At 39.9% G+C, this 14485-nt stretch overlaps 1 protein-coding gene across 6 annotated transcripts in view; it reads right to left on the bottom strand.

The window, feature by feature from the left end:
- TRPC4 (transient receptor potential cation channel subfamily C member 4) overlaps nt 1-14485 on the bottom strand; it is a 211515-nt gene that overhangs the window by 100638 nt on the left and 96392 nt on the right. For all 6 annotated transcript variants that reach the window (XM_086329274.1, XM_086329278.1, XM_086329273.1 and 3 more), the window contains one exon: nt 13084-13602. In XM_086329274.1, coding sequence (XP_086185400.1) covers nt 13084-13602 — 519 coding nt within the window. The remainder of the gene's footprint in view (nt 1-13083; nt 13603-14485) is intronic.

Here is a 14485-nt window from a genome sequence, read left to right as displayed (position 1 = left end):
GGGGATCTTCCTAACCCAGGGCTCAAAACTGGGTCTCCCGCATTGTAGACAGACGCTTTACTGTCTGATCCACCAGGGAAGCCAAAGGACAGTAACTAGGGTCGGTGTTCTGGGTCTTTACCAAGAAAGTGATAATAATGAGCTGAGACCTGATACAGAAGCCTTCCATTGCATCAGGCAGAAGAAAATGTGAAAGCAGAAGCCATGGGGTGGGAATGAGGGCAGAAAGAATGAAGAGATTCTCTAAAACTCTTAGAAGAAAATAAAGGCAGAACACTGACATAAATCACAGCAATAGTTTTTGGATCTCCTAGAGTAAAGGAAATAAACGCAAAAATAAACAAATGGGGTCCAATTAAACTTAAAAGCTCTTTTTTTTTTTTTTGCACAGCAAAGAAATCATAAACAAAACTAAAAGACAACATACGGAATGGGAGAAAATATTTGCAAATGATGTGACCAACATGGGATTATTTCCAAAATATACAAACAGTTCATACATCTCAATGTCAGAAGGACAAACAACCCAATCAAAAATGGGCAGAAGAAGTAAATAGATATTTTTCCAAATAAGACATACAGATAACCAAGAGGCACATGAAAAGATGCTCAACATTGCTAATTATTGAAGAAATGGAAATCAAAACTACGAGATATCACCTCATACGGGTCAGAATGGCCACCATCAAAAACCTACAAAAAATAAATGTTACAGAGGGTGTAGAGACAAAGGGAACCCTCTTACACTCTTGGTGGGAATGTAAATTGGTGTAGCCACTATGGAAAAGAGTATTGAGATTCCTCAAAAACAAAAATAGAATCATCATATCATCCAGCAATCCCACTCCTAGGAATATATCCAGAAATGAGGACAACTTTAATTTGAAAAGATACATGCACCCCAATATTCATAGCAGTACTATTTATAAAAATTAAGACATGGAAGCAACTTATATTTTCATTAACAGATGAATGGATAAAGAAGATGTGGTAGATATATACCTGGACTATTACTTAACCATAAAAAATGAAACCATGCTGTTTGCAGCAACAATGGATGGACCTAGAGATTATCATCGGAGAAGGCAATGGCACCCCACTCAAGTACTCTTGCCTGGAAAATCCCATGGATGGAGGAGCCTGGTGGGCTGCAGTCCATGGGGTCGCTAGGAGTTGAATACGACTTTCACTTTTCACTTGCATGCGTTGGAGAAGGAAATGGCAACCCACTCCAGTGTTCTTGCCTGGAGAATCCCAGGGACAGGGGAACCAGGGGGCTGCCGTCTCTGGGGTCGCACAGAGTGGGACACGACTGAAGCAACTTAGCAGCAGCAGCAGAGGTTATCATATTAAGTGAAGTATCATATTAAGTGAAGCCAGACAGACAAACACAAATATATGATAGCACTTAGTGTGGAACCTAAAAAATGATACAAATGAATGTATTTACAAAACAGAAACAAACTCACAGACTTAAAAAACAGATTTATGGTTACCAAAGGGAAAGAGAGGAAGGGATAAATTAGGAGTTTGGGACAGATTCACTTCAGTTCAGTTCATTTCAGTTCAGTCGCTCAGTCGTGTCTGACTCTTTGCGACCCCATGAACCGCAGCACGCCAGGCCTCCCTGTCCATCACCAACTGCCAGAGTCTATCCAAACCCATGTTCATTGAGTTGGTGATGCCATCCAGCCATCTCTTCCTCTGTCATCCCCTTCTCCTCCCACCTTCAATCTTTCCCAGCATCAGGGTCTTTTCAAATGAGTCAGGTGTTCGCATCAGGTGGCCAATGTATTGGAGTTTCAGCTTCAGCATCAGTCCTTCCAAGAATATTCAGAACAGACTCCGGGAGTTGGTGATGGACAGGGAGTCCTGTCATGCTGCAGTCCATGGGGTCGCAAAGAGCGGGACACAACCGAGCGACTGAACTGAACTGAACTGAATAACTTATAATGAAAAAGAGTCTGAAAAAGAACATATATAAACAGAATCATCTTGCTGTATATCTGAAACTAGCACAAAATTGTCATTCAATTATACTACAATGAAAAAAAAAAAAAGGAATCAGATGGATCTTAATTAAATAAATAATAATGGAGGGATTCTCCACCTTCTTTTTTGCCTCCCTGCAGTTCTACATGGTGTTTCTTTCCATATTGACTTTTTGTAACTTCTCTGCCTGGATGACTCCCGGGTTTCCACAGAAACTCAAGCAAGGCCTTTTCTGTTCCAGGAAGCCTCCCCTAAGACCCTAGGACCAAGTTAGGCAGCATTTTCCTGGGCTCCAGAAGCAGCTCTGCCACAGTCTTTGGGGCCCACATGGTGAGAGTTGTGCGGACTTTTCTTCCATCCCTAATACCCTGGTAGTTATCTGAGGACAAGGCTTTTGTCTTTGATTTCAGCATCATCAGTAAGTAGCAAACAGAAAAGACTCTCTTACATAAGGTAAGTGAAAGTCCTAATAAGGAGGGAGGACAGGAAAGGAAGGAGGGAAGAAAGTGAGAAAACGATATCAGTGAAGGACATAACATATAAAACGTTCATGCAATATAGCTAAAAATCTATTTTTAGCTTATACCCAGGTTGCTCAGTTGTGAACAATCTGCCTGCCAATGCAGGAGATGCAGGTTCAATCACGGGATCAGGAGGATCCCCTGGAGAAGGAAATGGCAACCCACTCCAGTATTCTTGCCTGGGAAATCCCATGGACAGAGGAGTCTGGTGGGCTGCAGTCCATAGGGTCACAAAGACTCAGACATGACTTAGTAACTAAACAACAACAGCAACAAAATTTTCTGCTTAAATACTACAGCACACACACACACACATATGGATTTCACTGTACTGTCTAAGCAAGAATAAAATTCTAGGCTCTACCTATTTATGATAAGAATTTATTTAAAAAGTAAACTGAATATTAGCAATATTATGTGATTACAGACTTGTCAATATCATATTTATTGATATCACACATTTCTTATAACTGGCATGTAATGCCATGTAATCAGAAAAATAATAAATGCTGTTTTCCAAACATAGTATTTAAAAGCCCATTCACAATAAGCATTGTGATACTGATACCAGGGGGTTACTTACAGAAGAGGAGTCCGAATACCAAATGTAAAGTCAGTCTTAGCATTCTGAAATAAAACATTGCTGCTGCTGCTGCTGCTAAGTCGCTTCAGTAGTGTCCGACTCTCTGTGACCTCATAGATGGCAGCCCACCAGGCTCCCCGGTCCCTGGGATTCTCCAGGCAAGAACCCTGGAGTGGGTTGCCATTTCCTTCTCCAATGCATGAAAGTAAAAAGTGAAAGGGAAGTCGCTCAGTCATGTCCGACTCTTAGAGACCCCATGGACTGTAGCCCCCCAGGCTCCTCTGTCCATGTGATTTTCCAGGCAAGAGTACTGGAGTGGGGTGCCATTGCCTTCTCCAAAAAAAATTCTAGGCTCTAGGACATTTCTGGAAGAAACCCAAACTTGGCCTGGGACTTGCTGTCTTCTCATTTTGCTGTCCTCTGTCTCAATGGCACCCCACTCCAGTACTCTTGCCTGGAAAATCCCATGGACGGAGGAGCCTGGTAGGCTCCAGTCCATGGGGTCGCTAAGAGTCGAGCACGACTCAGCGACTTCACTTTCACTTTTCACTTTCATGCATTGGAGAAGGAAATGGCAACCCACTCCAGTATTCTTGCCTGGAGAATCCCAGGGACGGGGGAGCCTGGTGGGCTGCCATCTATGGGGTCGCACAGAGTCGAACACGACTGAAGCGATCTAGCAGCAGCAGCAGTCTCCAGCATAGAATACACACCCTGCAATCACGTGCGGACTTGCACTTGGAGAGAGAAAGCATTATCTTGACCAGAGCCCCCTAAGCCCAACCACTAGGTCCCTCCTATGTTTACTTAATAGCAGCTGCCAATAAGATTTCCAGCTCCCCACTGCCCGGTATTAGAGGTGAATGTGGCAGAGAAAGAAAAGAGGTTTTGGATTGCATGTTCCAGAGCCACCTGGGGAAAATCACTGAGCTTAGGGAATGCCACAGAGCAAAACAACAATGGAGCCCCGCATTTAAAAATGAAGTGGTGGTTTTGGAATGAGGAAAAGCAGGCCTTCTTACAGCTCGCAGGGAGCTTGCAAGGGGGCAGATGAAGGTAAAAACCATAAAGAAAAAAGCTTTCAGTATTTCTCCATAGCAGCAGAAGGCACACCACTGAGTGCTCCCTAAAGCCAAAGGGAAAAAGGGAACAGAGCGTGCTACAAAGAATAAAAATATAATCCTATGGGATTGTTTTCCCAGTTCTATATTACCGAGAAGCAGTCGATAAACACACAGCTTCAGAATTAAGCTTAAGGCTCATAAATCGCCAAATTATAGCATGGCATTATACATCCTAGAGGGTTTCACTGTGCATTTCTTCTCCCAAGACTTGAGACAAAACATAACTAACCTTTATTGAGAAAACCTGTGAATATGCCACATATGGTCGAAGGAAAATGAGGATAAGGAGAAGTGTAAAAGCTCCTCCTCATTCCCATAGTTTATCAGGGATCTCGAGCAGGATTTTACATTGTATCTCAAAGCCACTAGGTTTTCTTGACAACAATAATGCTTTGCCAACCCATTTAGTTTTTGTATTGTACTTCTATATGTGGGCTGGAATAAGCTGTTAAATTCATGATTTTGAAAGTGGTAATCCTTAATTTTGTTTTGTGATGAGTGACAGAGAAGATATGAGACATTAAATTATGACCCAAAAAAAAGCCTCAAATTTAAATAGGAAGTTTTGTGCAAAAGCAGCAATAGACAGAGTTCTTCACTGCTGACAAATGAAATGATTGGACCTGAATAGGGGCTGATCTTATTGCTACTCGTTTGTCAGTTATCATGGAGTCAGTAGTCCCAGTTGCATACAGAAAAGTTATTCCTCAGAGAACCAGTGAAACATGCTAGTAGCTCAGTTGTATCTGACTCTGTCACCCCATGGACCGTAGCCTCTGTTCATGGAATTCTCCAGGCAAGAATACTGGAGTGGGTAGCCATGATTCCTTTCTCTAGGGGATCTTCCCAACCCAGTGATTAAACCCTGGTTTCCCACATTGCAGGCAAATTGTTTACCATCTGAGCCACCAGGGAAGCCCCTTGAAGGACCAGAAAGGGTGTCTAATACACAGTGAAATTTTTCAAAGATATTATCATTAACCTAATGTTTTTAGTTGATGTCTGCAGCAAGTGAGAGTTACGTTGAAAAGAGTTGCTTATTCTGTGGACACGATGCATTTTTGTTAGGTGAACAGAAGTATATACCTGTCTGAAAATAAGTCACTTAGTCGTTTCCTTTTTGTATTTATTAAAACAATACCAAGATCCCCTGGAGAAGGTAATGGCAACCCACTCCAGTATTCTTGCCTGGGAAATCCCACAGACAGAGGAGCCTGGTAGGCTACAGTCCATGGGGTCGCAAAGAGTGGGACATGACTTAGTGACTGAACAACAACAACATCAAATACAAGCCATATTTTATATCTAACTTCCAGTTAAAGCTTGCTATTTTATGTTTTAGAAGGTATAAATTTATCACATTCTACTCAGTGCTGTTCAAAAGGATGAATTTATACAATGTTATAGACATATACCATTTCATATCTCATTGTGGAAGAAACAGAAACAATCACTTTCAGATACGAATTAGGAAAAAGTGGTTTCACGTCATTAATTAGCTGTAAAGAAACACATGGGGATTGAATTCCAAGCTCTAAAAACCTAGTGTTAAATTAAATGCCTAATGACCTGTCATAGTACTGTCAGCCGGGCTCACAAGTCCTGAACAGGCATTTGCTTCATCCATTACCCAGTGGCAGGCGCTGAAATGTTTGGGCCCCAGGAGTGGGTGGGCAGAAGCGGTAGGAAGCCTTTATCCGTGTTGCCTTTGTATAGCAACAGCAGGTATGTGAACATACTTGGAGGACCAAGATGCAGGGCCCAGAAATCGGTCAGAGTGTGCTCCCAAGTACAGAGGAAAGGGAAAGTAAGCTAAAAAAAATGCAGCTTTTTATCCCTTTTATTAATACAAGTCTCTTAATAATTTACATCACTCAGTGTAGCCTCATGTATTAAAACTCTGCCATATGCCTGGCATTCTTGATAAGTGCTGGTGTGATAAGAGTTCCTGATTCTGTGGTCTAGCAGGCAGCAGTCAGGTTCAAAGGGCATACATAATCAGTGCCTAAAATATATTAAAAAAAGGCAAAGCAGGAGGACAATTAAAATCGAGTGTGTAATACATAATCTAAGTTTCTTTTGAAAGCTTGTAATGGAAGACTAGAGCATGGACAACCCTAGGCTCTGGCATAATGTTTATACATTATGCATTTTTGATGAGACTATTGTTTTAAAATAAATAGTTTAGCATACTGATTATAATATTAGACTGTAATGATAAACTTCAAAAAAGTTTTTTAATTTATTTTTAGCAGTGTGTATGTGTCAGTTCCAAACTCACAGTTCAAAAGTGCTATGAAACCCATGAGGCCTATAAAATATTCAGTATACATATTAAAACGTTTAATGATGAAGTCCATTCTTTTTGCTGCAGGACATACAATAGAGTGGTATATATCATTTCTCTGCATGCCCTTAGCTTTTTATACTGAGGTTCCATGAAGGGATAAACAAAAACAATTATAATAACAGTAATAACTAAATGTAATAGACAGCTACCCTTCCATGGACATAAATGCCAGGAAGTACTCCTAAGTCTGGACCCGTATTATCATGCTTCACCTCCACTACTGACCTATGAAGTAGGCAGTATTTTCCCATTTTAAAGGTGAGAAAACAAAAACTCAAAAGCTAATTGGTATAACATCACATACCTTATTAGGCATGGGAAAGAGAATTATATCCATTTCATAGGCTTCATACTTTTATAGAATTTTTTTTCAACAATCAGATATGAGTTACTTGATACCAACAAAAAGCTATCTCCAATAGTTTTTAGATGGCCAGAAATTTACCTGAAAGAAGGCATGGCTAGGTATGCGCACTCAGATGGAAAGCTTTCATTTCTCTATCACGTGACAGGAGAATATTAATGTTTGACCCCTTCCCCTCCATCTTTGCATTTCCTTAGGTTTATTTCCATTTTTTAAGTAGGATTTTATTTTCCTACCTAACTCTTGGATCTTACTTTGCAGATAAATGAAAGCTCTAAGAATCCTGTTAGCAGTGGAATAGACCTTAAGAAGAAAGAAGGGTATCAGGATCATGGCAAACATAACAGGGTGGGTGATGACATGAGGAGGGAGAGATGGGAAGAATTTGAGAGGACTTCTGTGCTATGCCACAAATGCAAGGACTTACTGAAGGTGAATTTCTGCACTTGGGGCTGAGGAAAGAAAATTCATGAAAGTGAAAGTCTCTCAGTTGTGTCCGACTCTTTGCAACCCCATGGACTATACAGTTCCTGGAATTCTCCAGGACAAAATAATGAGTGGGTAGCCTTTCCCTTCCTTCCAGATCCTCTGGAAGATCTCCAGGGGATCTTCCCAACCCAGGGATCGAACCCAGGTCTCCCTCATTGCAGGCAAATTCTTTACCAGCTGAGCCAAAAGGAGAGTTACTTCCAAAAGCTGCTCAGGTGCCTCTGATGATGTTATGTTTGGCAACCTCTGTCTTCTCTACTTGAGAAAGTCAAGGAAATCTAAAGAAGTTTTAATTCATGAGTTAAACCTTGATATACAATTTCAAGTAGTACTTACTCACCTTGACAGCACATTAGAATTATCTGAGTAGTCTTTTAAAATATACCTCTGCATTTCCAGGGGTTTTGGTATAACTGTCCTGAGCACTGGGATGGAAGCAGCAGTGCAGTGTTTAAAAACAACCTCTCAGACAATTTTACCGAGATCCAGCAAAACCCACGACAATGGGCAAGCAACATGAAACAGGACAGAGGTCTTTTATGTTAAGAGAGTCCTGGGTGGAAAGGCCCAATGCAGGAAAGCAGTACAATTATGAGTGTTTGCATTTGACTGAAATGTGAACTATGAGTAGTGATGGCGAACAATGAAACCAACGATTTAGGCAGAATCCATATAAAGAGAGCTGTGACAGTTTGGACTTTATTTGCGAGCGTGAGAAAGACACTGCGATGCTCTACACAGAGCTCACATGCTCAGATTTATGATGACCAAACAGAGGGCTTCTCTAAGACAGGGGGCTTTCAGTGCTATACCTGAAAAACTATCCCTAGATTTACTTTTCCTAAAACACAAAACAAAGACCCTTAGGTGGTGCGGTGATCAATGGATTGGAGGAGGTAGGACTAAAAGCAAGGTGTTGAATGGAAGAAACCAAAAGTGAAAACAAGTAGGAGGCAAAACAGTACTTGTAATGAAGCAATACTGCTGCCATAGCAAGAGAAACCAATGACGAATTCTGAGTTGAAAACAGGTTAAGCGCATACTTCCAGAGAAAGTGGTTTTTAAGAAGAGATCTGAACACATGAATGTTCCCAGAACAGTTCAAAACAGCGAAGAGAGAAAAAAAGAGAGGGATGTGGTCAGTAATACCTAATCAAATTCAAATAACCCGTTCTGTGTTAGCTAAGTAAAGCAAACTAAGACAGAGGCATTACCATATTTACTTGGGTGAATGACTCTCAAAGTTATTTCAGCAGAAAAATCTCAGTTATGGAGGGGAACACTGTATGCAATACCCTTTTCTTACTTTTCTCCCCAGAAGTACTCCCTTTGCCATTCTTCCATAATAGTTGTTTGATGTCCATGAGACAATGTCCTGATAGTATGAGACATTTTTTCCCTCCAAATTATCCATATTCTGATGTGGAACTTACCAGACACAAGAAAATATGAAAGGTATATTCTAGACATCCTAGACTTGAATAAGAGTGAAAAATGAAGCAAATGAAGAATTAAAAGACAGTCAATGCCTAACAGAGTTGGACTATATGCCTAACAGACTATACGCCTAACAGAGTTGGACTATAAAGAAAGCTGAGCACCGAAGAATTGATGCTTTTGAACTGTGGTGTTGGAGAAGACTCTCAAGAGTCCCTTGGACTGCAAGGAGACCCAACCAGTCCATCCTAAAGAAAATCAGTCCTGAATGTTCATTGGAAGAACTGATGTTGAAGCTGAAACTCCAATACTTTGGCCACCTGATGCGAAGAGCTGACTCATTTGAAAAGACCCTGATGCTGGGAAAGATTGAAGGCAAAAGGAGAAGGGGATGACAGAGGATGAGATGGTTGGATGGCATCACCGACTAAATGGACATGAGTTTGAGTAAACTCCAGGAGTTGGTGATGGACAGAGAGGCCTGGCATGCTGCAGTCCACCGGGTCGCAAAGAGTCGGACACGACTGAACGACTGAACTGAACTGAATGCCTAACAAAGGTCAGCTCTTCTTGCCTCATTTATAGCAAATGCAAAACTCTTACACAACTGCTGACCAGCCACCAGAATCCAAAGGATCTAAGAGGAAACAGCCATTGTTCGCCACACAGTCCCAAGGTTCTGATACCACGTGCTATAGAAAGCAGCTGATTGATACAAATCTCTTCATATTGCTCCAGGATAGGACAAACAGGTATGAGTCCAGGGCTATCCCCATGTTGATTTCTCTCCTTCCTCTTTAACAACTCCCTTAATTTCTAAGACAGAAGCCAGATTAGTACCAAGTTGAAAGTTAATGTTGCAAAACTGTTGACTTACCTTCAAGAAAAGGAAAAGTAAATTTAAAAGAACATAGGCTGTTGACTATATAGAGATTACATATATTTTTTCACTTTAATTTGAAGAGCTCTACAGGGATTGCATTGCAACCTTTTCATACAAAATAATGTATTTAATTGCTTTCCATTATTAACCTAAACACTGCAAATTACTCAGGCAAGGAAACATGTAGGGAGCCTTCCAGAACTGAGATTTTGAATCTATTCAAATGCATTCATACTGAGCATATTGAGATCAATTCACGTGGAGCATCTTTTCTCTATCAAGTACTGAAGTAGGACTGATGAACGAGACAAATGTGTTCCTGACACTGACAGCCTAGAGAAGTGAAGTGAGGTTCCTCAGCTGTGTCCTAGAGAAGGCAAGTCAAATACAGCAATACAATGCAGCCCAGAATGTGCATAATGAAGGCATTTATCCTAAAGGTTGTATGGAAGAATTGCTTCATGGAATCTCTCTGTGGGAATAGAGAACTGAGTGCGCTTTTAAGAGCGAGTAGGATTCGGCCATGTGAACATTAGTGGGAAGGCAATCCCAAAACATCAGAGATAGGTCAAAGACAAACCTCAAACTTTTGTAGACTGAAACAAGGAGAACTCGTGGTTAAAAAGGTATAGAGCAATGTGTTGTTGGATTCCATTTGCTAGTATTTTGTGAGCATTTATAGCACAGGGAATTCTACTCAATACTCTGTAATGGCCTATACGGAAAAATACTCTATGAAAGAGTAGATATATGTAATATGTATAACTAATTAACCTGTACAGCTGAAATTAATACATTATAATTCAACTATACTCCAATAAAACTTTTTCTCAAAAAAGTTCTTCCTGTTCAGTCTATGCCCTTAAAAAAAAAAAAAAGTATAAGAGAAGACATTTATGCTAGAGTTTTATTTAACACACATGCTCTTACTAGAAAATCTTATCAAGTATTTTCAGATCGGTAATTTTTGAATAATTTAGGAGTACGTTTCATAAAATACAACCTGGAAAGTTATGACCAACCTAGATAGCATATTGAAAAGCAGAGACATTACTTTGCCAACAAAGGTCCGTCTAGTCAAGGCTGTGGTTTTTCCTGTGGTCATGTATGGATGTGAGAGTTGGACTGTGAAAAAGGCTGAGCGCCAAAGAATTGATGCTTTTCAACTGTGGTGTTGGAGAAGACTCTTGAGAGTGCCTTGGACTGCAAGGAGATCCAACCAGTCCATTCTGAAGGAGATCAGTCCTGGGATTTCTTTGGAAGGAATGATGCTAAAGCTGAAACTCCAGTAGTTTGGCCACCTCATGCGAAGAGTTGACTCATTGGAAAAGACTCTGATGCTGGGAGGGATTGGAGGCAGGAGGAGAAGGGGACGACAGAGGATGAGATGGCTGGATGACATCACTGACTCAATGGACGTGAGTCTGAGTGAACTCCGGGAGTTGGTGTTGGACAGGGAGGCCTGGCGTGCTGCAATTCATGGGGTCACAAAGAGTCGGACATGACTGAGTGACTGATCTGATCTGATGATTTCAAATAATGTATATAAGTGTAAAATCTTATTCTTGATTTTATAACACTTTATTAGCCATCCAACACTACTTTGCTCTTGAAAAACTGTCAGCTCTAGGGAAATATGCTCTTTGATATTGAATGAGATACTCCAAAACAATTCTGTAATAATTTTGCGTTTTTTCCCTTCCATTGTTATTTCAAAAACTAAAATAGAAAATGCAAATGCGGAGTCATTTTTAAAAATGCATCTTTTAAAAGCTATTACTACTTCATATTTTCTTATTACGTGTGTTTTTAGCCTTCCTTCATTCTGCTGCACTGTTAGGTTCTATCACCCTCCAATTCCATAACTTCACAGAAACAAAAAGTACAAGCATCTTGAAAGAAGTGTTAGAAATTATCAAATGTTTTCTATTGCTTTGCTTCTAACATACCTAACCAAGGACTCAGTTTGTGGCTCTTTGTTCAATAAACCTTGAAATTGAGTCTTTTCCTAAAATATACAAAAGGATCTAAGCAAAGAAAAAACATCTTTAGTCAAGTGAAGTTTTTCATTAATTTCTTCTAGTTGCATATTAAAATTATTCTAATATCTAATACATATCTAATATCTAATGTGGAATATTTAGGGCCAACTCAAAAAAATTAAATACATTTTTTCAGAAGCTTCTTTTTCATCTTATATATGTAGTTTTCCAATATTTTTGTTCTAGAATAATTACTATAATTCACCAATGAAAAGAAAACCAATATTTTTTGGAGGTAGAAGTAAACATATTTTTGAGAACTTACTCAAAATCAGTGATAGAAGCAAAAAACAATTATGCTAGGCAATATGTATGCTGCTGCTACTGCTAAATCGCTTCAGTCGTGTCCGACTCTGTGTGACCCCATAGACGGCAGCCCACCAGGCTCCACTGTCCCTGGGATTCTCCAGGCAAGAACACTGGAGTGGGTTGCCATTTCCTTCTCCAATGCATGAAAGTGATAAGTGAAAGGGAAGTCGCTCAGTCGTGTCTGACTCTTAGCGACCCCATGGACTGCAGCCTACCAGACTCCTCAGTCCATGGGATTTTCCAGGCAAGAGTACTGGAGTGGGGTGCCATTGCCTTCTCCAGGCAATATGTATAATAGATCTGAATTTTCCTCATTTAATATTAAAATCCACAGAAATCTAATGAAAACTGTATTACTCTCCTGCAACTGACTCTTTAACTTCTCATTCCTGGCAAATAAAGAAACTAAGCCAGACGTGAGAGAAGTTTTAGAACTTCCACCTGCTATTGGACTAAAAGCTTTCTTTTATTAATAATTTCTAATAATGTATTTTTATTAATATTACACATTATAATTTACTCAGAGCATTCATACATATCCACTCATTTTATACTTCCTTCAAATCTTTGAGAAAAATATTTTATATGTATAAAGAAGTATACATATAATCAAGTATAAATATTAAGTCCATTAAGCAGATGAGAAAAACCAAAGTTCAAAGAAATCTGTGTGACCCTCTAAAGGAACAAGACTTATAAATGGCAGAATCAGAACTCTTCATACAGAGAGTCTAAAATTCATTAGTTTTACCATTTTCACCCCAGTAAATGTGTATATTTTAATACAGGTGTCAAAAAATCACCAATTATTAAACCACTTACTGCCACTCCTAAATGTGTTTCATAATCAGTAATCTGGCCAACATTTCATCCACTTAAAGTTAAATAGAAAATGCTTTAAAACCCCAACCTAATTTTGGAGTACCAACTTTTCCCCCCTGTGATTAAGTTCTGTGGCATTTTGATGGATAAAATCTAGCAACACTCACCTCTTTCTGACGGTACTTAATGGCCAATTTGAGTCTCGCGAGATCGTTTCCACTTTGTTCTTCCAGGAGACTGTTGTCATCACGGTAATTAAGAATGATTTCCAGCTCTCGGGAACTTCTTGTCTGATCCAGTAGGTCCTTAGCAAATTGTTTGCACTGTCGAGACAGCTCCTCATATTCTGACTTGAATTCATTTTCCACCTTACTCAGTTCCTGGAGCTCCCAACTCAGCTGAAAGGCTGTGAGAAAAGGGTCTTCACTGGACAGGGCAATGAGAGACGGGCTGGCCAGGGCCTTGTAGATGTTGAGTCTGGAGCGAGAGTGGCGGAGACTGTCCACATCTGAGCTAGACACACATTCAACGCAGTTACAGCGGACCTCGTGGGGTCTGGGCACTGAGACGCCTTTCTGAACCAAAAGTTTTATTATCTCATAATTATTTGTATGGGCTGCCAAAATGATGGGTGTAATGTCTGGAGTGAATTCAGAGAACTGCTTATCAAGGAGTATGGGAGGCACCTAGAAAGAAGAAGAAAGCAGAGGTCACGAGGAGTTCATTTGCTCAAGTCTGTGATTTAAGACAACATGCTACAGCAATGTTGAGGAAGATTCATACATTTTTAGCTGGGTTTTTTTTTTCTTCTATGACAGATGCAGCTTTTTCCCCTCCAAAGACAAGAAAAAAATAGGTTAAAAAAAAAAAAACTGCAATAGAATGACATGATATTCTTTGTTTTATCTGAATTGTGACATTTTATGAAATCTTAGCCTCAATGCCTATGAAAACCCTTGATAAAAGTCTTTCTTGCTCCCAACTTCTTTTCTGTCAATCTTTGCTTTTCTTTCCCAGTGTTGTGGCCTACGTAAATAACAAAAAAGACACTGAAAAATAGTTAATGATTTGCTTTAAACCCCAGATTTTCTTCTGCAGTACAAGTTTTTAAATTCCTCACTCAGGTTTTTGGCTTGTTTGTGTTTTATCTTCTGTAGCCCTAAGATCCAACCTATGATTAAAGGTGGCAGCCGAACATAAGAGAGGTATCCTCTCAGCTTTCTCTTTTCATCTATCCCTTTACAGTGTATCTTCCAGATGACAAGAGATGTTCCCTTGCTAACATCGCTGTTTATTAGAAAAAAATGCTTCCCAATGAATCAGGTCACCAGTGCACTTACAAACAATTTCCTTTGTGTTATTCTCTAGGAATGATGAAGACAAAAACAATTTAACAGGCACTATTTAATAGGCCTAAAGCTCCTGAGAGTGCCATGGGCTGCCAAGAGATCAAAGTAGTCAATCCTAAAGGAAATCAGCCCCAGATATTCATTGGAAGGACTGATGCTGAAGCTGAAGCTCCACTACTTTGGAGCAAAAGTAATGCAAAGAGCTGACTCATTGGAAAAG

This window comes from Bos grunniens, chromosome 12, assembly GCF_055505025.1.
Source record: "Bos grunniens cultivar Pamir isolate PY7600 chromosome 12, Bosgru_T2T1.0, whole genome shotgun sequence".
NCBI lineage: Eukaryota > Metazoa > Chordata > Mammalia > Artiodactyla > Bovidae > Bos > Bos grunniens.
The sequence above is the reverse complement of the archived record's forward strand: the minus strand, read 5'-3'. Positions and strand labels throughout refer to the sequence as shown.